Source organism: Drosophila sulfurigaster, chromosome 3, assembly GCF_023558435.1.
Source record: "Drosophila sulfurigaster albostrigata strain 15112-1811.04 chromosome 3, ASM2355843v2, whole genome shotgun sequence".
NCBI lineage: Eukaryota > Metazoa > Arthropoda > Insecta > Diptera > Drosophilidae > Drosophila > Drosophila sulfurigaster.
In genome coordinates, this window is record NC_084883.1 from 27,055,378 (window position 1) to 27,079,684 (window position 24,307).

At 35.2% G+C, this 24,307-nt stretch overlaps 4 protein-coding genes across 9 annotated transcripts in view; all 4 read left to right on the forward strand.

The window, feature by feature from the left end:
• Positions 1-14: 14 nt before the first annotated feature.
• LOC133840258 (serine protease snake) lies at positions 15-1,267 on the forward strand. Its single transcript, XM_062272000.1, has 2 exons — positions 15-303; positions 353-1,267. The coding sequence occupies exons 1-2, from the start codon at positions 51-53 to the stop codon at positions 1,174-1,176; spliced, it is 1,077 nt and encodes a 358-aa protein (XP_062127984.1). The 5' UTR covers positions 15-50; the 3' UTR covers positions 1,177-1,267.
• A 1,599-nt stretch (positions 1,268-2,866) lies between these two features.
• Positions 2,867-3,461, forward strand: LOC133839980 (uncharacterized). Its single transcript, XM_062271633.1, has 3 exons — positions 2,867-2,943; positions 3,032-3,230; positions 3,289-3,461. The coding sequence occupies exons 1-3, from the start codon at positions 2,867-2,869 to the stop codon at positions 3,442-3,444; spliced, it is 432 nt and encodes a 143-aa protein (XP_062127617.1). The 3' UTR covers positions 3,445-3,461.
• Positions 3,462-6,157: 2,696 nt separating this feature from the next.
• Positions 6,158-6,870, forward strand: LOC133839981 (uncharacterized). The gene is made up of 4 exons (XM_062271634.1): positions 6,158-6,226; positions 6,283-6,432; positions 6,499-6,520; positions 6,689-6,870. Exons 1-4 carry the CDS (start codon positions 6,158-6,160, stop codon positions 6,868-6,870), a joined length of 423 nt encoding a protein of 140 aa, XP_062127618.1.
• Positions 6,871-7,039: 169 nt separating this feature from the next.
• The window catches only part of LOC133841368 (uncharacterized), a 28,043-nt gene continuing 10,775 nt past the window's right edge, over positions 7,040-24,307 (forward strand). For all 6 annotated transcript variants that reach the window (XM_062273785.1, XM_062273788.1, XM_062273786.1 and 3 more), the window contains exons 1-2: positions 7,040-7,690; positions 17,844-18,305. In XM_062273785.1, coding sequence (XP_062129769.1) covers positions 18,092-18,305 — 214 coding nt within the window. In that variant the 5' untranslated portion in view covers positions 7,040-7,690; positions 17,844-18,091. The remainder of the gene's footprint in view (positions 7,691-17,843; positions 18,306-24,307) is intronic.

Sequence of the window (24,307 nt, forward strand, 5' to 3'; positions counted from 1 at the left end):
TACGCCAGTTCACCTCGTGTCTCTCAGTTGTGCTGACGATACTACTCGAGATGCACGCGCTTTACTCAGCTATTCTATTGATTTATCTTATGCCAAGGAGCATAAAGAGTGAACTGTGCGACAGAGGTACCGGTGAGTGCAAGGAATTGACGGACACAGAGTGTCCAGACATCTTCTATAACCAACATCTAATTGGTGCTAATGTCAAGTACTGCAATGAGTTCGAAGACATCGTCTGTTGCCCCTTGCCGCTGAATGTGCAGCAACGTTTCATGGTGGATGAGACGCGGCCGTATGAGAAACGTGAGTTAAAAGCGATTGCATTGCAACTATTAATCCTCATTATTCGTAGAGTGCAAGCGCTTCAACGAAATGAGACCCACTTGCCGCAATGTACCTTTTATTATTGGCGGTACTAAGGCCGAGCCCCGTGAGTTTCCGTTTATGGCATTAGTTGGCAGCAAGGAGCGCAACAAAGCCGAAGTCGACTGGGATTGTGGAGGAACGTTGATACATCCCAGATTCGTGGTGACAGCAGCTCACTGTCTGGTGACAAATGAAAAGAAGGAGCAGCGTTTGGATCCCAATTTTGATTCACCCAAGTTTGTGGTGCGTCTTGGGGATTTGGACTACAATAGCACTACAGATGATGCGCAGCCGCAGGACTTTGGCATTGTTAACTATGTGGTGCATCCTTCCTATGATGATGATGAAGATGGCGCCTATAAGCACGACATTGCGATTATAGAACTCGATAAGAATGCAACCCTCAATGAATACGTTGCGCCCGCTTGTTTGCCACCGAGTAGTGGAAATGATAATCTACAGCTTACTGCTGCCGGTTGGGGATTCACCAAAAACACCGGCAGCAAGTCATCACACCTACGCAAGGTCACCCTTGATCGCTTCGACGATGATCTGTGTATATCGCGACTAGATCTCGAGATAGATAGGCGTACACAGTTCTGTGCAGGTTCAATCAACGGCAATGGGGACACCTGCAACGGAGACTCAGGTGGACCCATCTTTGTCCAGCATCCGAATTATAATTGCCTGAAAATACTCCTAGGGGTTACATCTTATGGTCGGATTTGTGGTAAACAAGGTCTGCCTAGTGTCTATACCAAAGTACATCTCTACACAGAATGGATAGAGACCATTGTTTGGGCCGAGTGAATGAGGGAGAAATCCAAAATAATTTCACTAATCGTTTTATTATACAATGAATTCTGCAAAATATAAATTTTGTAAATAAATATGCTTAAACTTAAACTTTAAAAATTAATTAGATCAAACATATGTACATCTTAATTCAATTTGCATCTTTTATAACTTAATTATGTAGATTAGCAAATGTATTTTGCGTGAAGCAATCATCAGTCAACCAATCTTAGAAGAGGGAATTCCTGATTAAAAATCACGATGAAATCTGATTTGGGTAAACCGATTTAAATGCATATGTAATCATCATTATAAAACATTTAGACAATATCGACTCTGCCAAAACAATAATGCATTTGATATATTTTTACGGAATCAATCTACAACACAAATGAACATCAACAGAATGGGTTCCTGCATTAAATTATACACCCAAATAATATTTGGAATAGGTCTTACATTTGGACTTACAACTCAAGTAAATACATATGTAAATAAATTAATTAAAATACTTATTTTAATACAATTTTTTAGATTTACGCTCGATTTGAGTTTACTAACTTGGAATGTGATGCAATAGATAAAGCGTTCGGCATATTTGACTATTGTTATCTAAAGTCCGTTAATCGTACTTATAAATACGCATCAGCGAAATATTTGCCCCTTCAAGTTCCCATCAATAACATCGTTGTATATATCAATCTTATTTATTTTTACTGTCTGCAAGCAACTTGCTAACTACTTTGTCTTTACACCATTTCAGTTTAAAATTGAACTCATGAAACGCTTGAATGGCTATAAACCATTTCTTTACAACATTTCTTTTGATTATTGTCGCTACATGAAAAACCCCAATTCAGGAAATAAGGTAGAAACTTTCTTTTTAAGCCTTGTTCAACCTTATACTAATGTTAACCACACATGTCCCTTCAGCGTAAGTATTGGAGAATCACCTAAAATTAATAATTAAGAATTTAATTTTAATAGGAGGATCTACTTGTGGATAAACTACCGATCAGCTTTCTCGACTACAAATTAACAAAAATCTTACCGCTTCCTGAGGGAGACTATCGCGTTCGAGGCATCGCGGTGGTCAGTGGCATTAAAAGAGCTCACGTCAATACCTATTTTAGGATATTTTAATGATTAACTTTTTAGCTTGTTATCTGATTATTACAAGATTATTTATCAATATATCAATGTGACACCCGCAATATTGTCCAACTATTAAAATAATTCCTTGTCTGTCTGCTTTATTGTCTGAAAGAACTATCAACTCACAGACCATGCGATAAATATTAGGAGGCTGAAATTGTTGTGTAGTAATAGTTAACGATTCTTTATCATTTAATCGAACTGTGATGTACACACAAACTTCATACACTTATTCACAAACCATTACATAGAATTATCAATATATACAATTTTGTCTAATTGGACGATAATCTTCATCTATGTATTATTTTATGTTGTGCTTCAATAAATATCCATAGAGTTCGAAATTTTTTTTAGTGCAACATTTTCAATCAAGTACGGTACATGGTGACATAATGGATGGTAGCCGTCAACTCGTTACTAAAATAATAATTGTGCTAATCCTTATTTTGGGATTCATAACTAATGTAAATATTTAAAAATTTTTAAATTAAAAGGGTGACTAAATTGTTTTTGTTTTTAGATATATACGGAATTTGAATTCACTAACATGGAATGCATTGCAACAGATAAGGAATACGGAAAATTTGATTATTGTTATCTTAAGTCTATGAATCGTACCTACAAGTACGCCTCAATGAAATACTCAACATCTAAGATACTTCACAACAACTTAGTTGTATGCAAAAATTGTAAATTTGTATGTCACCAAAAGATCTGCTAGTGTTTTGTTATTATTTCAGATCGCATTAACAGTCGAGAAACGCTTGAATGGGTATAAACCATTTCTGTACAACATTTCCGTGGCTTTCTGCCGCTACATAAGAAATCCCAATCCAGGAAATAAGGTAGCAAATTTCTTCTACAGTCTTATTAAACCATATACTAATATTAACCATTCTTGCCCGTTCACTGTAAGTATTACAAACATTATAAATAGAAATCATAATTTTAAATTTATAATCTAAATAGGGCGAGATAATTGTGGATAAGGTGCCAATCAGTTTTCTGAACTACAAATTAACGGAACTTCTACCCTTCCCTGAGGGAGACTATCGCATTACTGCTAAAATGATTGTTAATGCAATTAAAAGAACAAAGATCATGATTTATTTTAAGTTATTCTAGTCTATTGCAATATTTTCTTTGACCAACTGATTCAATAAATTTTCCTCACCTGATAAAATAAATCTGTAATGTAATAGAATCTCAAATTTCATACGAATTTGTAATACTTTTTAAATAGCCAAAAAATTTTAATTTCTATCTTTATAACATTCTTGTTTACTGCATGAATGAATACACACATCCATTTATACATACAAACACATGCCTTTATATAGAATTATCAATATTCACATTTTCCAATTTTGTCTAATTGAATGATTATCTTCATCTATGTATTTTATGTTAAGCTTCAATAAATATCTGTAATACAGAGTCGAAATTGTTTTTAGCGCAACCATTTGAATCAAGTACTCAACACGGTGACATAATGGATGGTAGCCGTCAACTCCATACCAAAATAATAATTGTGCTAATCCTCATATTGGGATTCATAACTAATGTAAATATTCACATTTTATTAAATATACAAAGGGTGGCCTAATTTTTTTCGTTCTTTCAGATATATTCGAAATTTGAATTTACTAACTTAGAATGCATTGCAACAGATAAAAAATTCGGAAAATTCGATTATTGTTATCTAAAGTCTGTGAATCGGACCTATAAGTATGCATCAGTGAAATACTCAACACCTGAGGTAATTTTGAACAATATAGTTGTATGTACAAATAGTGAAATTTATGCCATCAAGAGATCTGTTAGTGCATATATTTTGTTATAATTTCAGATAACACTAGCATTCGAGAAACGCTTGAATGGTTATAAACCATTTTTATACGACATTTCCGTGGATTTCTGTCGTTACATGAAAAATCCCAATCCAGGAAATAAAGTAGCAAATTTCTTCTACGGTCTTATTAAACCATATACTAATATTAACCATTCTTGCCCGTACACTGTGAGTATTGAAAGCATCTTAATAGAAGTCACAATTTATAATATTTAATCTGAATAGGGCGATATAATTGTGGATAAGGTGCCAATCAGTTTTCTGAGCTACAAATTAACGGAACTTCTACCATTTCCTGAGGGAGACTATCGCATTACGAGTGACATGATTATAAAGGATATTAAAAGAACTAAGATCATGATTTATTTTAAGTTATTCTAGTCTATTGTAAAATAAAAAACAAACCCTATCAATATTTGAATTTTTCCCACCTGATGAAATAAATCTGTAATGTACATATAAGTATCTCAAACCAATGCACATAACAATCAAATACTTGTTTCAAAATTTAAGAAAATAAATAAATTAATCCATATCTCTGTATATGAAATTAATTGCTTGACTATTCACTGACTGACTCAACTATTAACTCACAGCCCTAACGGTAAATATCGACTTTTACTATCTAATTCAACTTTAATAGTTGACAATCTGAATCTATACTAAGTTATGCTTCAATAAATATTCGCAATACAGAGTTCTCAATAGTTTTGAGCGCATCAATTTGAATCAAGCACGGATCACGGTAACATAATGGGTGGCAGCAGTTCACTCCACATCAAAATATTAACTGTGTTAATCCTTATACTAGGATACATAACAAATGTAAATATTAATATTAAAATAAATAAAAATAATTTAATTTTTAATGTTTTTGTTTTCAGATATATTCGAAGTTTGAATTTACTAATATGGAATGCATTGCAACGGATAAAGAGTTTGGCAAATTCGAGTATTGTTATTTAAAGTCTGTAAATCGTACCTACAAGTACGCATCAATGAAATACTCAACATCTGAGATACTTCTCAACAATATAGTTGTATTTATAAAACACAAAAGATATGCCAGCTACGAATCTGTAATTAAATATATATTTTTTATTATTTCAGATAACAGTAGCAGTCGAGAAACGTTTGAATGGTTATAAACCATTTCTTTACGACTTTTCCTTTGATTTTTGTCGCTTCATGCGAAATCCCAATCCTGGAAATAAGGTTGAAATCTTTTTCTACAGTCTTATTAAACCATACACTAATGTTAACGATACTTGCCCTTACACTGTAAGTATCACACCTATTTAAATTTTAGTCCAAATTTAAAATAACTTATCTAAATAGGGCGATATAATTGTGGATAAGGTGACAATCAGTTTTCTGAATTACAAGCTAACGGAACTTCTACCACTTCCAGAAGGAGACTATCGCATTACAACTTACATGATTATAAAGGATATTAAAAGAACTAAGATCATGATTTATTTTAAGATATTCTAGTCTATTGCCAAATTATGAAAAAATTTTCTACTGTTCTGACACAAGTTTCTGTCAGAATTCGTATTGAGTAATAGCTTGGCTCTGATAATTTAAATGTAATAAATAGCATTTGTATTTTAATAATGTAGTCAATTAAATCTCAATTAAAAACAAATAAACTTGGATGCAGCACCGTGAAATAATCAAAGAAATGTCGATTGTATACTCAAATAAATATAGATATATAATATCATCACTTTATTTTGTTTTGTCAAAGTAAATATACACAAATAAATCTAATTAAGACCTGACCTAACTCTCAATATAATCTAACATTACTGATAAGCTTCTTCATCAAATTGTCAATATACACATCAACCAATTTATTCGAAATGGACGCCAGTCTTCTATATCATGTTCTGCTTCAATAATTATCCCCATTAAAAAAAAATCCAAATAACAAAATATCTTAATAATAAATTCATATCGAGTTACCAAGTTGAACGCGACACAATGGCAAATCTTAATGGAGCTTTCGGTATCGTATTAAGTATCATAATTTTATGTTATATCTCCACTCAAGTAAGTATAAAAATAAGTTAAAAATTTATTAAGTGATATCTAATTATTGCTCCTAGGTAAACAGCGATTTTGAATTCACAAATATAGAATGCAATCTTTCTGATGAATTTAGCAAAATTGAAACGTGTTTTTTGAAATCTATTAATCGCACATACAAATATGCTAGCCTGAAGATACAACTGTTGAAACCTATAAACAAATTTTGGGTACGATTTAACACATATCACTAAACTGTTAAATACTTGAGAAGTAAAATATTTTTAATATTTCAGGCTCACGTGATTTTCATGAAACGTTTAAATGGATATAAGCCATTTCTTTATAATTACTCCGTTGATCTTTGCAAATTAATTCGGAATCCTAAATCAGCAAATAAGGTGGCGCTTTTCTTTTTTAGTCTTTTTAGTTCATATTCTAATTTTAATCACTCATGTCCTTATGTAAGTAACTGCAGTTGTTAAGTATTAACATTCATTAACAAATTGATTTCTTTTCTTTTCTTTGTGGAAAAGGTTCCCATTAGTTATCTCAATCATAAACTCACCAAAGTTCTGCCTATACCTAGTGGTGATTATAAGATTGTCTCCCATTGGTTAATGGACAATTTTCGTGCTATGGATGTCAATGTTTATTTTAGAATTTAAAATAAGTTCAATGTTAATGCTGCCACATCAATGAAAATATATTGACTGCGGTAAAGTAAAATATGTGGCAACGCTTTAACATAGCTTTCGCTCTCTCGTTCTCGCACTCTCCGAGGTTGCCGCTGCAGCTCAAGCTCAGCTTGAAACAAGAGCTGCCAGTTTAGAAAAAGTCGTGCTTCGAAACAGACGTGTGCTGTCCAACAGTTGTAGTGTGTGAGCTTTTTATTGCCGACGCTGTCTGTGTGCAAGGCACGTACGAATACTTTTGACTTGTGCCGCGTTGCATTTGCAATAAATCAGGCGAAAAAGTATTTGATTAATAAACAAATGCAGCCAATCGAAATGTACATTGAATGCGCATTCGATTTTTGTTGATTAACACATCGACAGTGTGTGGGTGCAATCTTCTTTTGAGGAGTGCGCAACGTTCCGTTGCTTTAGATTTTTCGTATATTTGAAACTAACGCTCAAAAGTGCCGCGATTGCATTGTTTTTGTTGTGACTTTGATCGTGTGCTACACCTCGCGCGCGTTGTGTTCCCCTCTCTATCTCTGTCTCTCTCTCTCTGTGTGTCTCTCACCCATCTACTCTCATCAACTTCAACTACCTAACCGTAACTTGCAAGCGCGTGCGTGTCGTAACTTTTGATTAGCTGTCGTCTCATCGCAGTCACAGTCGCAGCTAAGTCTTTCCAAGTCGAGAAGCCTCAGTGCACCCTTTGGAACATTGCGCTTCGCGTCGTATATATTTTTGTTCGTTTTTCGTAAGTTATCGCCGCCTACATCGCATATCTTTTGCAGTTGCAGTTGCCGCATCGAAGGTGAGCATCAACGGAATTCACGTTTCTTTTTGTTACTTTTTTTTCTGTTTGTTTTTGGTTTTGTCAGTTATTGTTCTTTGTGTTGTCAGGAGAAGCACACACTCACACATAGAGCTATAAATAAGCGCAAAAAAGAACTGTCAGGAGCTCAGGTGTTTTGGCATTTGGCCAAGTTGATGCTTCAGGTATTGGGGAATCAGAAGCGAAACCTGCAATAATCATTTAGCATTCACAATTGGCACGAAAATATACTCATACTCATCATCATCATCGTCATCATCCCCGGTCCCGGACAAGTATGGGATGCTGTCTCAATGATGATGACGATGATAATGCTGAGATGAGATCATTTCTAAAATCAAAGAGCAATTCTTTTCGAGCTCGAATTGGTGGCAACCGCAAGACAAAACAAAAGAATGGCCAACGACAACGACAGCAAACAAAACAAAAAACAATTCGACAAATTCCTGGTGTATTTGCTTGTAAATCATTAATCACTTAGGAAAGGTTTTCGACAGACTGACTCAGAGGTGCGCACTTAAAGACTTTCATTAAACAAATGAAGATTATTTTGTATGTTGTATTTTGACTGTTGCGTGCTGTAAGAACTTTTGTCTGGGGCCAAAGAATCTGCTGTTAATTAATTGTAGGTTTCCTTACCTTATAAAAATACTTCTCTCAGATGTTGAGCCGCTTAGCCGAAGCTGTTAAAAGGTTTGATTGTATCTACACTTGGCGTTTTGAAAGGTGGCTTTTAAGAATCCGAAATGACGGAGCTGTTTGTCAGTCAACATCAAATTGATTTCGGGCTATAGCACAAAGTGGGCTAACAAATTGTTAAAAACAAACAACAATAGCGAATCAAATTGAAAACAAATCTATATCACATAATCCGCAAGTCACTTGCCACTAGCTGAAAATGCGGCTAACACAAATGACCTTGAGGGTAATAACTCTTCGGAGCAGCTAAAGTCTGTTAGTCATGCCTGGAATGCGGTTCGGCTGCATTGCCAATTCGCTGGCGTTTTAGCCAGCTGCAAAGCACAAAACAGCTAACAAAACCGGATGCCATCTGCATGCATCTAACAACAACTGAACATGGTTCGAACACAACTCAACTGCCCCTGATCCGATTCAATATCGAACCCACACAACGAACTCTCTGAGTGCAAGAAGTATTCTATTATATTCTATTGAACAGTCACAGAACAGACACGCAGCAAACGGAATTATGAATCGTTGCTTATATTTATAGAGATTTTTATTAACATACTTATACAATATGCCACAAGGAATTTCAATAAGCGAAACGACAATAAAAAATCAAGAAGAATCAAACAACAACACGACTCCGCGAAACCAGTCGGAAAGATTTGTCTAATGGTGCGCGGGGGCCGAAACCGAAACGGCTAAAAGCAAACTGGTTAGAAATATACACACACAGACGCACACACACACATACACACATACAGAGAGTGGCTGATACTCAATTAGAGATTTAACGTAGTATTCGTTGACTGTTGTTGTTGAATAAAAACCTTGGAGCGCATCTTGACTCTTCAAGATTGAGTGTATAAACGACGGCAAAACACAACATGTAATATTCGATTTATCCATCGATCTGACTAACTGCGCATCATCTCCGATTCTCCGATTTACAATCTATAGATATACAAATACAAGTACATGCACTTGTCTATGCCTGACTGACAAGGGAAGTGGCCGCAACGACTACAACTTCGATTAACATATCGCATTCCAATTCCAATGTTGAGTTTTGTCATTCGTTGTCGCTTGCGAAACAATTGCACACGAGTGTAATCAAAATTTTTATTTGGCCATGTTAATGCGTCAAGTTCGTTGCCTAAGTCTTTCGTTTCGTCTTAATTCCCCCTTAAGGTTAGCGTCACAGTGTGCCCGCACAGCCAAGACACTAACCTGACCTTATCGAGCACACAGTAATATCCGCTGGAAACTAAAAAAATCTTTGTCGGACAGTCGTCTGAACAGTTTGGGGTCATTTTTGAGAGCACTTCCACCCGCTGCTCACACAGCTGTGACCTTTGGCTATTACCCTTTCGAATTTGTCGCCCATTCAAGCTAGACTTTGTAATGTTTATAGTGAACTAAATATTGCACAAGTTCACAGAGTTGTTTATAGAAATGCATAGGCTTTCAAGGTGAATTTTTAGAAACATTTCAAAAGGCGAGATGTGTGTTTTTTTCTTAAATTATAATTTCGCTTATACAAGTTAAAACAACTATACTTTGTTATGCTAATAGTTCATTTTATATTGCACATACTTGCTGCGTGTTCATAGAAATAAATAGTTTACTTTTTAGAGACAATCCACAGACAAGTGTTGTATTTCTTAAACTTATTTATTTAAAGTATTATCATGCGCATTATTATCTTGCTAACATTATGTCGCCTATTTACCAACTCATTGCACAACTTAGCAGTGTATTTATTGAAATGAATAGTTGCGTTTTTAGACAATTTATTTATCCAAATTATTATTATACATATTTATAATAACGTAAGGAAATAAATAGTTCGGTTTTCGTGAATTTATATATTTAAAGTATTATTATATATGCCTATAATATAATGTACTTATCTCCCTTGCTAAAACTGTATCAATTATAGGGAATATGTTAAAATGAAAAGTAATTGTCAGATTTCACACACATTAAAAGATGAGCAACTCCCCAAGTTGTTGTAGCGTATATCGAAAGCAAAGCTAACTGCCTCGCTCGCACTTAAAATCCCAATATAGGGTATCTAATAGCCATGTGGCTTGCCATTTATAGCTATGCCAATTGCTTTGGCCGCATTCGGCAATTTATTTCAATGTCAGCACAGCAGCTGCATCCCAATTATCAGGGTTTGTCTGGCAATTGACAATAAATGCCGTAAGCCGCACATATCATCAGCGATATGACGCAATGGTCTGGCAGTCAATCGGCTGGGCGCGTGTTAATCTATTACTGAGTACATATGTCTAAGTCAAATTGTAAATCAAAGCACGGCCCATTTAGGTATGGGTCAACAAAACACCAAAATAGAAAAGTAAAGAAGAAACACAAATAAAGTTTATAAAAGTCACGCAAAATTTCGCTGAAAATGACACAGAAAAACGCCATTTAAAATTAAAATTATTCAGCGAAATTTGTTATTGTTTTTATACTTATTTGTGTGTTTTTTTTTGTTTAATTTTTTGTATCTGCGAAAGTTAATGCAAATCATTTGGATGCGCCAAACAAAAGGCGCATCATTTATGCCGTTAATGAATTTTTTTTTCATTTTTTAATATGTAAAAAATTAATAGAAGCGGCAAAAGTTGCAGAATGATGAGCATAAAAGGCCCGAAACGGGTTTTTTAGCCAGGCCATCAATTTAACAGGTGTGTACAGGTGGTTGGCAACAGGTGAGCGGTGTCAATGTGAAAAATGAAACTGCTTTAAACAATGATTTAATGTTTATAAATACAATTTACGAGCCACAAATCAATTTGTACTAAACGCTGCTCCTCTCCATGAAACTCAGCAAACAAGTTCAGCAAATTAAACACCCAATAACACAACAATAACAAACAGGTTGATGCGACAAGTCTCAAGTGCGGGGCCTAAGTCAAGACTCCAGTTGTCTCCTCTGGCTGCCATCTAATACCAACAAACCACTGAGGCAAAACGGCCATCATTTCATGAGCACAATTGTTGTGTTGTGTTTGCCATCTTGATGAAATATGATCTTATAGGCAATGTTTATGCTGTGTCTATAGCAACTGCAATAAAGACAACAACAGCAACAAATGTTTAGGGATCAAGTTTACCAGACAATAAACTCGACAAGTACTCAACTAACAAATAAACGCTTAACGCTGTCGCCTGAACCCTGACCTCGACTTTGACTAGCCATAACTATAGCTTTAACTTTAGCTATAGCATTTGTTTTAGCTTTAGTTATTGCTTTGGCTTTTGGCTATTAAAAAACCTTAACACAAAAACTTGTGTAGCTCGTTAGGCTTGATTCTTGTGAAAGTTGATTGCTGTGACTTTCCATAATGCCATTCAAATTAAATAAATAAAACAAACCAGAACCGAAAATTCGCATAAATTCGCTTAGCAGTGATTATTGTACACTATATCGAAGCTTCGCTGTACCATATTGCTGTCAACATAGCTGTCGAGAGCTGCCCATAACGCTCGACAGTATTCAAGGCGTTGGACATTTTGTAACATAATTAAAATGGCCTTTGATAAGGTATTTAAAAACGAATGACTTAAGACACGAACTTGCTGCACCAGTTCGACTAGATTACAAAATTAAATTTTATGTTAATTTTGAAATCTAAATGCGCAAAAGTATTTGTAGCACATCAGCTCAAATTTGTTAATTTATTACAAATTATAACTTTTTGAGTGGCGCATTCCAAGGCAAATCGAAATAGAAAACAAATTAATAGAAAAGTGGCAACTTTCACTGTAAATAAATAAATAAGCAACTGCTTTGTTGCTGAATGTTGCTGAATGTGTTTATTTTACTAATTAAATTGATTAACAAGCAAAGGCAAGACAGACAGACGGAGCAGCTAACTGGGCCCCCAAATGCCAAATGTTGCACATTTGCACGAGCACAACCACGCATCAACGTCACTTGAGGACGCAACTTGGTCAACTTGTTAATCAACGAGGCAAACACACAGAGAGCCAAAGCCAAAGCTAGAGCTTAAGCTAGAGCTGGAGCCACAGTTACAACCACAATTTCGAGTTGGCCAAGTGGCGCTATTTATGTCACGAATAAAACTAAACCAAACAGTTGGACAGCTCAGATGGCAAATAGCCTGATAGCAATTATAGTAGGCCAAATTGGCATAAAATGTGGATTTGTCAATCGCTAACTCGTCGCAAAGCAACTCTCTTTCAATGCGTGACATTCCCCATTCCAAATCAAATTCCCAGTTACTCGCATGTTGAGAAATTTGTTCGCAAATTGAAACCGAATCACACACTCATAACACTCATCATACTCATCATAATAACGATGACTTTCGCAGCTTTTTGGCTCGCACAGCAGCAAACACTCAAGCAGCTCTGACACCGTTAATAGCCGTTGGCCATAACGCATACGCCATGTTTGCCCGTGTGTGTGAGTTTTGTGTGTTTCATGGTGCGTGAATCGAACTTATCAAACTCAAAATTCAACGTGCAGTTTATCAATAAAGCCTGATTAGAAAGTTTGTGTGCGCTGTGAATATAATTTATATATTTTATATTTTGTGTGTGCTATTAATTTTTTTATTAGATAATAATAACAATAAATTTATGTGACATTTTCTGAGTAGCTTTGAGCGCACCCATAAAGTAATCCCCTATAAAGAAAATCTTATTGCTGCGATAAAAATGTTTTATAAACAAATTATTACAGGAAAATTTGTTTTCTTTATTATTACTACTATAATAAAATGTACTTAATAAATATGTAAAAGACAATAACATATTTTTAAAGAGTCTATTCTTCAAAAATCAAAATTATTATCCACTCTTAAAAGTAGACTTGAATATTGGTTAGCAATAAAATATTTAAAAACGCTTTCAACATAATTAAATGGTAGATGTATATTTAATTTAAAATAAGAAAATGAAATAATTAATTTGATTGCTTCAAAGCGGGCAAAATAAATTAAAAATTTAATGTTTGACCCGCATTTTGAGCTAACAATTTGTGTTTCAATCAGCCAAACTTCCTGTAACGCGCCCAACGTTTATTACACAATTTTTAAACTACAATTTAAAATCAATTTAAGCTCTATTACTTTGGCTGTAGTTTTGGCAAACTTTTTTTTTCTAATTTTGGTAATTTCTCGTTAAAAATTGGAGCGCGCTTCCAAATTGTTTGCTTGTTTCTTTACCAATGGAAGCTGCCGCATTTGTTACAGTTACAGATACAGATACAAACACAGAGATACAGATACAACAACAAGCTAAAGAGAGATACAGAGATAGTTGGGAGCACTTGTTGCTGTGGTGGCAGATCGCATAGTGTGAGTATCTATCTATCGTAAAACCATTAATAGCTGACTATTTTGTTTTGGGCCAGCAACCGGTTTCTGGGCACACACACACACTCTTCACTGGCGGTACAAATTTGTGTACCTTTATTTAGCTGCCTGTGTATGTTTTGTGTTGTGTTGTGTTTTTTCTCTTTTCTTATTTTGAAAATTGTATCTCAAGCTGAACATGAATGAGCTTTTCGAATATTTCGTAACCAGTTGGACTGCATTTTTCCCGCAGCTTGTGCTCGGCTCTGCTGTGCTGTGCTGTGCTGTGAATCGAACATGAGTAACGTGGCCAAAATGTTTACGTCTTGGCCATAATCGATAGCCCACAGCAGCAGGCAAAGTCAAGTGTGTGTCTGTGTGCGTGTGTATCTCAAAGAACTTCAACGCACAAATTTCGACGCGGCTTTCAACAGCTTTAAATGTTTGACTTAATAGCACTTCAGCTTAATTAATAAAGCCGAGTTTCTAATTAATTAAGGGCCTCTTGAGCACATAAGCGCAGCTTCACCTTTAAGCTTATGCAATGCCAGAAATTTTGCGCATTCATTGCGTGTGAGAGAAATGTATCTTGTATCTTTAAGACGTAATTGTTGTAGTTGCTTGTATTATTAGCTGTTTCTTTCGTTACGTTTACGTCGCTTTCCAGCTGTGTGCCAAATTGCCTAAGCTCTTGGAAACATGTGGAAATGCGAAAAGGTGGAAAATGTGGGCATATTGCATTACCAAAAAAAATAGACGAAAACAAAAAAAAACCTTTTGAATTCGATGCGGGTCGCATACAATTTCGTAGCGGGAAACCGCTCCCAATCAGCAATCTACAATCGACAATTGAGAAATTGGCAATTGGTTCTAACCCAGTTGTGATCTATGCTCTAAATATTTTTTCAATTAATTTTCGAGTGCTGCGACAGCAGTTTCTTTATTATACTTTATGTTTACACTTCGCATAAACTTAATTACCCTTTTTTTTACATATGCACTTGGCGCTTTCCGTCGTCGTCGTTGTTGTTGTTGTTAACTAGCTTTTGATATGTATGTGGTTCAATGTCAAGCATTTTGTGGTCAACGTCTGTCATAGTTGTCGCTGGTGTGCGCTCTCAATGCCAGACAATTTCTAGAGTAACCAAACGAGGCAAGTCTCTCTCAACACAAAAAAAAAAAAAAAATAAAGCGACTATAAAAAACATGATGAACAACCCAGACGAAACCGAAGCAAATGGCCAACAGTCAACAGCTGTTCGGAAGTTGTTGCTACCGTTACGGCTTATAAAAGATTGTAGATTTTTTGTTGTATATATATAATATTTATATATACATATATAGTAGAGTCGTTGCTCGGTCTGGCATTGTACAATGACTTGGTAGATTATTGCCTTGGGTGTCCAGGCGCAAACTTTAATTACACTCGGGCTCAAAAGAAACCAGAAGTGGAACGTGTCTTCTGACTACTGATTCCAGCACCTCTCTTATTTATCTGCGTTCCAATTCGCAATTCTATTTTAAATTGTCGACATTTCTTCTGCCATCTTTTGCCAATCATTTCGACCAACTAACACCAATTGCCGTTCATTTATCTTAGCCACATGCAATTTGCCTGTCAAAAACAGAGCCACAATTTTGTAGCCATATCAAAACAATTCGTGGCGCGGCACACAAAACAAAAACAAAGCCAACAACAAAAAACGGCCAACTTGTGCCACACATTTGAGCCGCCCATTTCGGTCGCCATTTGTTAGCCAGATTTGTTGAGATTTTCCACGCCCACCAGACAGCTTTCAGCTACGCTTGCAGGTAGCTGCCACAGTTTAGGTACAGTTTATTTATGAATTTTGCGAACAAATCAAGGCAGAATTCACCTGCAAATACCCTGGAAAATAAACTGGTGGAATAAATGGTTGAAGACTAGATCTTGACAATAATTAATATTTGTTTATATCCTTTTTATAAATAAGAACACAATTACGATTTATGTTTCACTGTTTTCAACCATTTATTAATGCTTCAAAGGCACAAATATTTTATATGTAACTGTGGGAAGTTGAGCATTCCCAAATAATTCATCCATAAATGCAATTTCTTAGTAATGATAATTTTGTTACATGCAAATATGAGCACATTTAAAACAATAATTGCAACTATAGAAAATTTCACCACTTTTTTTGGCCAAAAATAATATCTTAAGAACTGAGCAAGATACAGCATGCTGGTAGAATAAATTTTAAACGTTTTAAGGAACATCTACTCAGGTTAAAAGTTATTATAAAGCTTCATATAATTATTAATGTTTATTATTATGCATAAATATATTTAATAAAGAGTGCAAGCTAACAAGACCTTCAACTCTATACATAGACTTCCTGCTGTTAATTATACGAGCATATATTTAAAACATTCTTCTATTATACTGAAAAGGAAACATATTAAAACTTAAAGCAAAAATACACTATATGAACATTTAGTCTTAGTAAAAATCAACGAGAATCGTATTATAATTATTAATTTGAATAGGACATTCAACCAAACATTAAACTATACCATAAATACATTCCGCTCATATTCTGAACAATGTTTGCATACTAAATTAACACTTAACCTTAGCAATAATAACTAAATACCATCTTATAATTAATCTTAAGATTAGAATTTTAAGCTGAAGTCAAGACTTCATTCTAAATTTTGTTCTCTTCATCTACCACTAAAAGTTTATTCCCATTCTTACCTTCAAAGTTCCCTTGAAAGTCTTTGGCATTTACAGGGTACATTTGCTTCTTTTAGAGTCCAATGGCTGCATAATTCTTCGATGTTGTTGCTGTTGTTTCTCAAGCTGATTTGTGGCCCGTGTTAAGCACGTCATTTGCTTTGGCAGCTGTCATTGGCTTTGATTAGTTTGTTGAACGAATGCGGCACAAATAGAAAAAACCTTCGATTTCACTTCAAACTCAACCAGCTGAAGGAAGGCGTTGTAGTTGTCTGTAGTTGATATCGCATAGTCAAGTACTCTCTGCTCTGTACATTGAACTGCGTTTCACACGCAGCTTTTGGCTGCTTTTTTTTTGCTTTGAGCTGTGTCCATAGCCAAATCTGTTGACGGCTTTTGATGCTTTGAGCTGGCTTTATGGCTTCATTACACGCCATGGAAAAGTCTGTCACCGGCTGCCCGAAAAATACAAATATAAAAATATATATACGTATATATCTTTCAACACATTTTGCGGGATTTTCCGCCTTGTCTCTTGTAGCTGTTATGAAAATCTATTTTAATGGTTTTTGCGGCTGGGAAAATGAGCAGGCATTGTTTTTGCTTTTACGAAAAAAAAGGCAATAAATAATCTTTTTAGAGCTCAACGAATTATGCAATTGAACCTTTGACAGGCACTAAAACAAAACTCATTTAAATACTAATAACTAAACTATGTGCATAACACAAGAAATAAACACTTTGCTGACTGACTGACACACTTAGTCATTGGCAATCAGTTTAACAATGGAAATTTAAAGTAATGGAATTTTTTGTAACTGCAATTTTAAATATTCAATGTCGAGCACAATGTTTTACAATTTCTTATCGCTTAATTCAAAATCATGTAAAGACTTAAACAGCTGCTGCACTTGAAGAAAACAAATTCCACAATTTAAAAACTATTTTGTTAGTAGTAAAAAAACTCGAATTCCAAACAAGAAATCGTGTCAAGGCTATATTAAAATCATAGCTGAAAATTCTGGATACACAAAGCTGTTAAAAATATATAACAATATTTAAATAATCTATTAATAAATATAAAATTAATTTGACTACATTTTAAAATGTTACGAGAACAGCTTTTAATATGTTCTTTTCGCTTGATTTAAAATCAATTAAATCTTCAGCAGCTGCTGCACTCAAAGTACAAAATTTGTATAATTTAAATACTATTTATTTAGTAGTAGAGAAAATTCAAATACCAACACAATATTTTATTACAAATCGTGTCAAGGCTATGCTTAAAGTGGCAACCGGAAACACAAAGCTATTAAAAATATATAAAATTATTTTACAAACAAACATTCGATTAATACCAAATTTCTCTTCATGTTTCTTTTCTTTGCAGTGCCCCAGAAATTGTTAACAAGTGAATATAATAAATATAATGTGTCAATATTCGTAATTTGTCGGAATATTCGTGTAACGAAAGGTGTGCTCTAAGCTTTGGCTGATTGCTGTTGTTGTTGTCTGGCGGTTATATCATTCCGTCGACGGAGAGACGCGACAACAATACGCAATACATTTGCAATAACTAAGCAACAGAAATTACACAACAACAACAACAATAATAAAGACGACAACAACATCAAAAACATGAAACTGTCCATCGATAAAAGACCCAAAGGCGTGGCCTGCACCGCGCTCTTGCTGCCCTCGATTGTGTGTCTCTCCCTCGGCCTGTGTCTGTTGCAGCTGCAGCAACTGGGAGTCGAGGCACACGTGGCCCTCACGTATCCACCTGCACGAGCTTATGACTTGGATTTCTTGGATAATGCGCGCACAAAGGCGCCATGTGGCATGCCCAAAGGTAAGTTCCGAGTTTCCGAGTTTGGGGGAAAGGCATCGCATCGAAAAGTAGGTCTGAGAAAATACTTTACTCCTGTGGTGGCCGGACAGGCAAAGATTTGACCTGCATTCAAGACAAGACACCAACCAACCAACCAAGTAACCAGTCAGCCTCCAGCTTCCATTTCTAGCCTTCAGCCCAAGCATTTATTTGCCTACAATTTGCTGATGTTTTTTTATATTTCTCTCTCTTTAAAAGTGTTGTTTTTTTTTTAATTTTTTGGCCAACAAAATATTTGGTTTTGCGGCTCGTGGGAATTATGGCCGGTTTTTTTTGAATGGCTTTTTGTTGCTTTTTTGGCCAGCACTTGCAGCTGGCGCCTGACTGTGCCACTTTGCCACCGGCAACTGTGACTGCAACTTCGACTGTGGCAACGAATGTGACTGTGAATGTGACTTTGACTAAGTCTATGTCCAGAAACACTCACATGATCGTAAAATGCTAGTGGCATGCTTAACCCTAATTCACAGTGAATCCTGCCATTTAAGTAAAGCCTAACTACGCTTGAACAGCCTTAAGCTTAATCCCTATCATAAAAGAATTTGATTTTTTATTTTTATGGTTAATGGGGTAAAATTTCTGAGAGTGTATGTATATGAAAGTTGTAGTCATACACATAAATCAATTAAATATAGTTTTATCATCTAAAGCTAAACCACTTTACTGAGCTTATCATTTGGCATAACAAGCTATTTCACTCTCGAACAAATTTGCTATTAAACCTTGAGTGCTAAAACCAAAATTCAAAATGAATCCCTATCAATATCAAATCATCAGCAGTTCTCTGCCTTTAAAGATAAGGAATTATTCTTATATAATAAAATATACTTTTGTTCTATCTAGAAATATATCGATTAAACTCTAGTTAAAGTGTATAGTTTATTATCTAAAGCTAAATTACTCTGATCAACTTATCATTTGGCATTAAGATCTAATTTCAAGCCATAAATAAAGAATTATCAACAGCTACCTTTTATATTACCATACTATATATAATATACAATTGTTAAGGAAGTGTGCAATTATATTGAAATACACTTTAGTTTAAATAAGCATAAATCAATTAAATTCTTATTAAAGTTAATCGCAACTATTCTAAATTTATCATTTCGCAAAAGTTCGCTTTTAAAACTTGAATTTTAGAACCATTATTCAAATTTCAGTAAAAGCACAATTCACTTAAAAACTTTATAAAGATGCTCTACATTAAATTTACCAGTTTTTAATTCCCCCTGCGGCACATCAAAAATAGACAAGTTTTGCTCGACTTGTTTATTAATTATAATTTTAAATTGTTCTATAATTACTGCTTAAATGCTAGGTATTTAATTCATAACTACTTTTTATAGTTTCCCTCATTTTTTCCATACCCTGCGCTAATTGAATATACACAGAAGAGTAACTTCTTTAAATGATGATGAAGAACATACAAAAAAGTGACGATTACATATGATGAGAATAAAGAGATTATAAATTTGATATGTGAGTAATAAAGGTAGGGTATTTCGTAGTCGTGCAACTGCGTCTAAAGTACTCTCATTTGTTTCAGCATTTTTTTTCTCTATCGTCATTTGCTGAAACCTGTAGAACTTTAGAATAAAACTGGCCAAAACGTAAAAAAAATATCTTACTGAGCACGTATTTATACTTTAAACACATTCATTCAGTTCACTTTTAGTACAGTTCAGTTCATGAGGTTAGTCATCAAATAATCGGCATGCGAGTTGTTTATGTTTCGGGGCACGCTCCAGCATTCGGTATTTCGTATGATTTAGTTTAGGTTTCTTGCTAGTTTTTTGAGCAAACAAAATGTTGGCATAATCGCATTGGTAATTGTTTTGTTTGGGCAAGTATTTTAGCCACATTTAAATTGGCCATGCACGTTCGATTCACACAGAGCCCCATTTGTGAAATACATGTGCATACAGCGAGCATTCATGAGTGGTATTCAAGCATGATTATGATTAACATATACATACTATGAAGTATTCATATGTGCATTCGCGCTTGCATAACGATTTCAGTTTCAAACTCTGTATTTGAGTTGGAGTTGGAGTTTTGTATTGTTGCGTCTTACTTAACTATGATTATTATTGTTGTAAGTGTATGTAGTGTTATAGTAATATTTGTATTGTTGTTGTTGCCGCAAAGTGTTACCAATTAATTTGCATATGTCGGAGAGGCAGCAAAACAGCCGCGATGCCATTCACTTGTGCGCATATTTTTTTTTAAATTGGGTCATCATTTGTTTATTTAGATGGATACCCTGGAATAGTAACTGAAGCAAGGCCTTAACGAATGCTGTAACTTTTACTTAATCCAAAATATGTGTAGGATATTCATAATACGCTTTTTGAGTTCACTTTCTATGTTTATTTGGTGAACAAACTTATATGATATGTGTATAATTTACTACTATCTTGTAGACAACACTTTTACAACTCTATAAAGACCGTTTATCACCTTGCAGGGTATCTGGCAGCTGTGCTCCGCATTATGTCTGCTTATTATTAACAGTTTATCTTACAGCTTCGAATACTTTCAAAAATGTTGCCCACTTGTTGCTGAAGTTTTCTGACATTTGATGTGCGGCTTCATCTCACCTCATCTCGAACATGTGTGCACACAAAAATACCTACATATATATGTATGTATGTTTAAGTAGATATCAGATATGTGTGTACATAAGTAATATTATAATTAAGCTAGCAGCTGGGCACATTCGGTTGCCTTCGGCTGAAAACACACACAACACGTGTGTGGCATCAAAATGCCAAATCAATTCAATAGCGCATAAATAATTACAAATTTTGTATATGTATGTATATTCGATTTTAAATATATAATACTCGCTCAACGGCATTTTTTTGCAATCTTTTATAATTTTTTTTTGTTGCGGTTTTTTTCACTTTTCTTAATTATACACAAGTGCTCATTGCGTATACGCAACGTGCGCCGCCTTGAGCATACTTTAAGGCCTGTGCCCCGTGCCGCATGTGCTCAATTTCTTGACTAGCCCGTCCAGGTTGGCTAGTCTGGCTTGGCGGGTCTGTCCCCCCTCTTCCTGTCTCCCTGTCTGCCTACCGGTTGCACGTTTAACCCATTTCGGGGCATGACAACTTTTGCCTTCGTTTGCTTTGGCAGCGACTTTGGCTTTTATATATTTTTTTTACTTTTCTTTGCAATGCGAATCTCGTACATTGGCCAGCAGGTTCATTCCTCATGATGAAGACGACGCGGCAATAATGATCGTAATAATAATGATGATGTATGTTGCCAAGGCAGCGAGCGCTGCAAGTGAAAAACTTTCACTTATGGCCATTACTTAGTTTATGGCCATTGCGCCACACACACAACATACAACACACAACTTGCAACTGGCCAAGAGATGCCATGCGTTGCAATCTGATGCTGCAATGTGGCAAGCTTAACAACTGTATCAGGCAACTCCCAGTGACCGCATTTTCCAGTTTCCAGTACTCTCCGTATTGTAGTTGCCCTTTCTAAGTGAAGCGACTCCAACTGGCAACTGGCAACTGGCAACTGGGCCACAATGTGGCAGCCTCGTTGACCCCACGTTGCAACTTGTTTGCATTTGTAACTCAATTTGTTAACACTCGCTGCTATTGCTGTTGTTGTCGCTGCTTCAGTTAAGGGCCACAATGTTATTTTGTTTTGATTTGTCTCTGTTTTTTCTCATCTCGTCGCGTCGCGTCGCGTCTCTCGACAACTGACAACTTGACGTTGTTGTAATTGTCTCGAAATGGAGGTCAAGTTGTGGTCTACAGCCGCATTGAGTCACACTTTACAATGCGGTTGCAGTCTAGCTTTAGGTTCAGGTTTAATTTCTGCTCTATGTTCGATCCAACGGACAAATGATTGCACACACTAAAAAAAAATAGTGGAATGAACTCGTTCCGTTGATGGTTTCTTAAGTAGATTCTAATTATCATTTATGGACTTGGCCATAAAGCCGTAAACTTCCGCGTGCTTCAGATAGAAACTGCTGCACCTTAATGAGTTCTAGACTAAAGACTTGCAACTTAAATGTACTTAAAAAAAAATCATCAATTAATTTTATGATAAATTATCTTAAATGTTGTAAACTTTAATCATTAAGCAAAAGCAATTTTAGTAAGTTTTTATGTATCAGACATAGCTATAAAATAGCTATCTTTATGAAGCTTTTAATTACACATAGAGAGCTTCCATGTGCTTTAGCTTTAAATTATCGAACTTGGATAGTCAAATGAGCTTTTCAACAACTTTAGAGTTTCAATACGCTTTAGCTATAAATTTTCGCGCTTTGATGAACTTTAGCTATAAATTTGCGTGCTTTGATGCAATTTCGATATAAATTAGCTACAAGCAACTACTGATAGCAGTGTGATTAACTATACTCTACACTAGGCAAAATATTTTATCAGCTGCGTAACTTTGACATAAACAAGCAACAGAAATGTGTATATTCAGATGACAGCTCTACTTATACAACAACTGTTAAATTTATCATCCTAAAAATTTGTTGAATATTTCTCAAGACCCATTTATCAACAACTGAAGCGAATTGTTTTGCCATTGTTGTTGTCGATGTGGATGTCGATGTCGATGCTAAGGCTGTTTTTGTTGATCAAGTTTATTATTGTTGCTGCTGTTGTGAGTTGTATTTGTAAAACGAGCGCCATATGAATACACTCATATTTCAATTTCAATGGCCATTCATTTGTTGCTGAAATGTCGCAGTGGGATTATCATACGAATCTCAACAGCATTCACTTGCACTAGACCCATAAAAAAAAATGCCACAGAATATCAATGAGAGCGCGTACTACAAAATGACACTTCAAATGGCATAAGTGTGATGTATAAGGATTGCACTGCCAGAAAAATATTATGTAAAAGGAAATAATTAAGAGAAGCGAAAAATTAAACAAGAATTCGAGTTATCAAATGGAATATAACCTTTCATAAACAAATAATATAAACTAAGTTAAGATTAAGCATCAAGCTTTTTCTCACAAATAATCTCTTACATAATACAAAGCAAGATTATGTAAAATAACTTTATCACAAAGCTTTTAAATACAAAACGGAATAGTGTGCATATATAGTTATGCTTTATACGAAATATTTACTATATAATTACTATAATATGTACTATGGGAATGTTTACTGAGCATTATGTACTATGGAAATATTTACTGAGTATTATGTATAATTGGAAATATCTACTCAACACTTTTTCTTAGATTTGTAACACTAAAATCGTACATTTTTTATCTTATGTGTTTTTAAGAGTTTTAACATACAAACTAAGAACTTAAACTTTTAAATGTCTTAACTTATATCATCTTTTAAAGTAGCATATATATAATTTATTAGAATTTCTCTCAGTGTATGTGCCACCGTGCGATACATATCGAGTGGCATGCCATAAATACCAACCACACAGGCGCTGCTGTTGCTGCTGCTGTTGTTGCTGAAGCTGACGCTGGGGAGCCGTCTAACTGGCTAAGACAACGTCACGAGCAATTAACTAAAGCGAAAACTCCTTGACCACAAGCAGGCCATGCCAGTTACCAGATACCTGTTGCAGTTGCCAATTGCTGTGGCAGTTGCAGTTGCAGTTGCAAATGCAAATGTTCAAAACTTGCTACGTAATTTGCGGCCAATGAAACGATGGCAACATTATGGCCCCATAGTTTTAGGGTTGCCAAAGTAAAATGAATTTTATAGCATGTTACACTCGCAAAGCTCGTTGCCAATCGCCGCCACTATCCAACAGTCACTGCTAAAATTTATTGCACACTGCGATGCTTCGTTAGCTGCCGACACTCAAGTTTATTTGTCAACCTTTTCACGTTGCCCCAATGTGTGTGTGTGTGTGTGTTGCGGAAGTCTTTGCAACGACACGCCATATTTGGCTTTACCCCCAACCCCTCTCTTGGCAATTCCCTAGCTGC

Coding starts and splice junctions, on each gene's coding strand:
- LOC133840258 (XM_062272000.1), top strand. CDS start 51: ATGCACGCGCTTTACTCAGCTATTCTATTGATTTATCTTATGCCAAGG. Junction 304..352: donor GACGCGGCCGTATGAGAAAC/GTGAGTTAAAAG, acceptor CATTATTCGTAG/AGTGCAAGCGCTTCAACGAA.
- LOC133839980 (XM_062271633.1), top strand. CDS start 2,867: ATGGAATGCATTGCAACAGATAAGGAATACGGAAAATTTGATTATTGT. Junction 2,944..3,031: donor TCTATGAATCGTACCTACAA/GTACGCCTCAAT, acceptor TGTCACCAAAAG/ATCTGCTAGTGTTTTGTTAT. Junction 3,231..3,288: donor ACCATTCTTGCCCGTTCACT/GTAAGTATTACA, acceptor TAATCTAAATAG/GGCGAGATAATTGTGGATAA.
- LOC133839981 (XM_062271634.1), top strand. CDS start 6,158: ATGGCAAATCTTAATGGAGCTTTCGGTATCGTATTAAGTATCATAATT. Junction 6,227..6,282: donor TATGTTATATCTCCACTCAA/GTAAGTATAAAA, acceptor TATTGCTCCTAG/GTAAACAGCGATTTTGAATT. Junction 6,521..6,688: donor TCACGTGATTTTCATGAAAC/GTTTAAATGGAT, acceptor GCAGTTGTTAAG/TATTAACATTCATTAACAAA.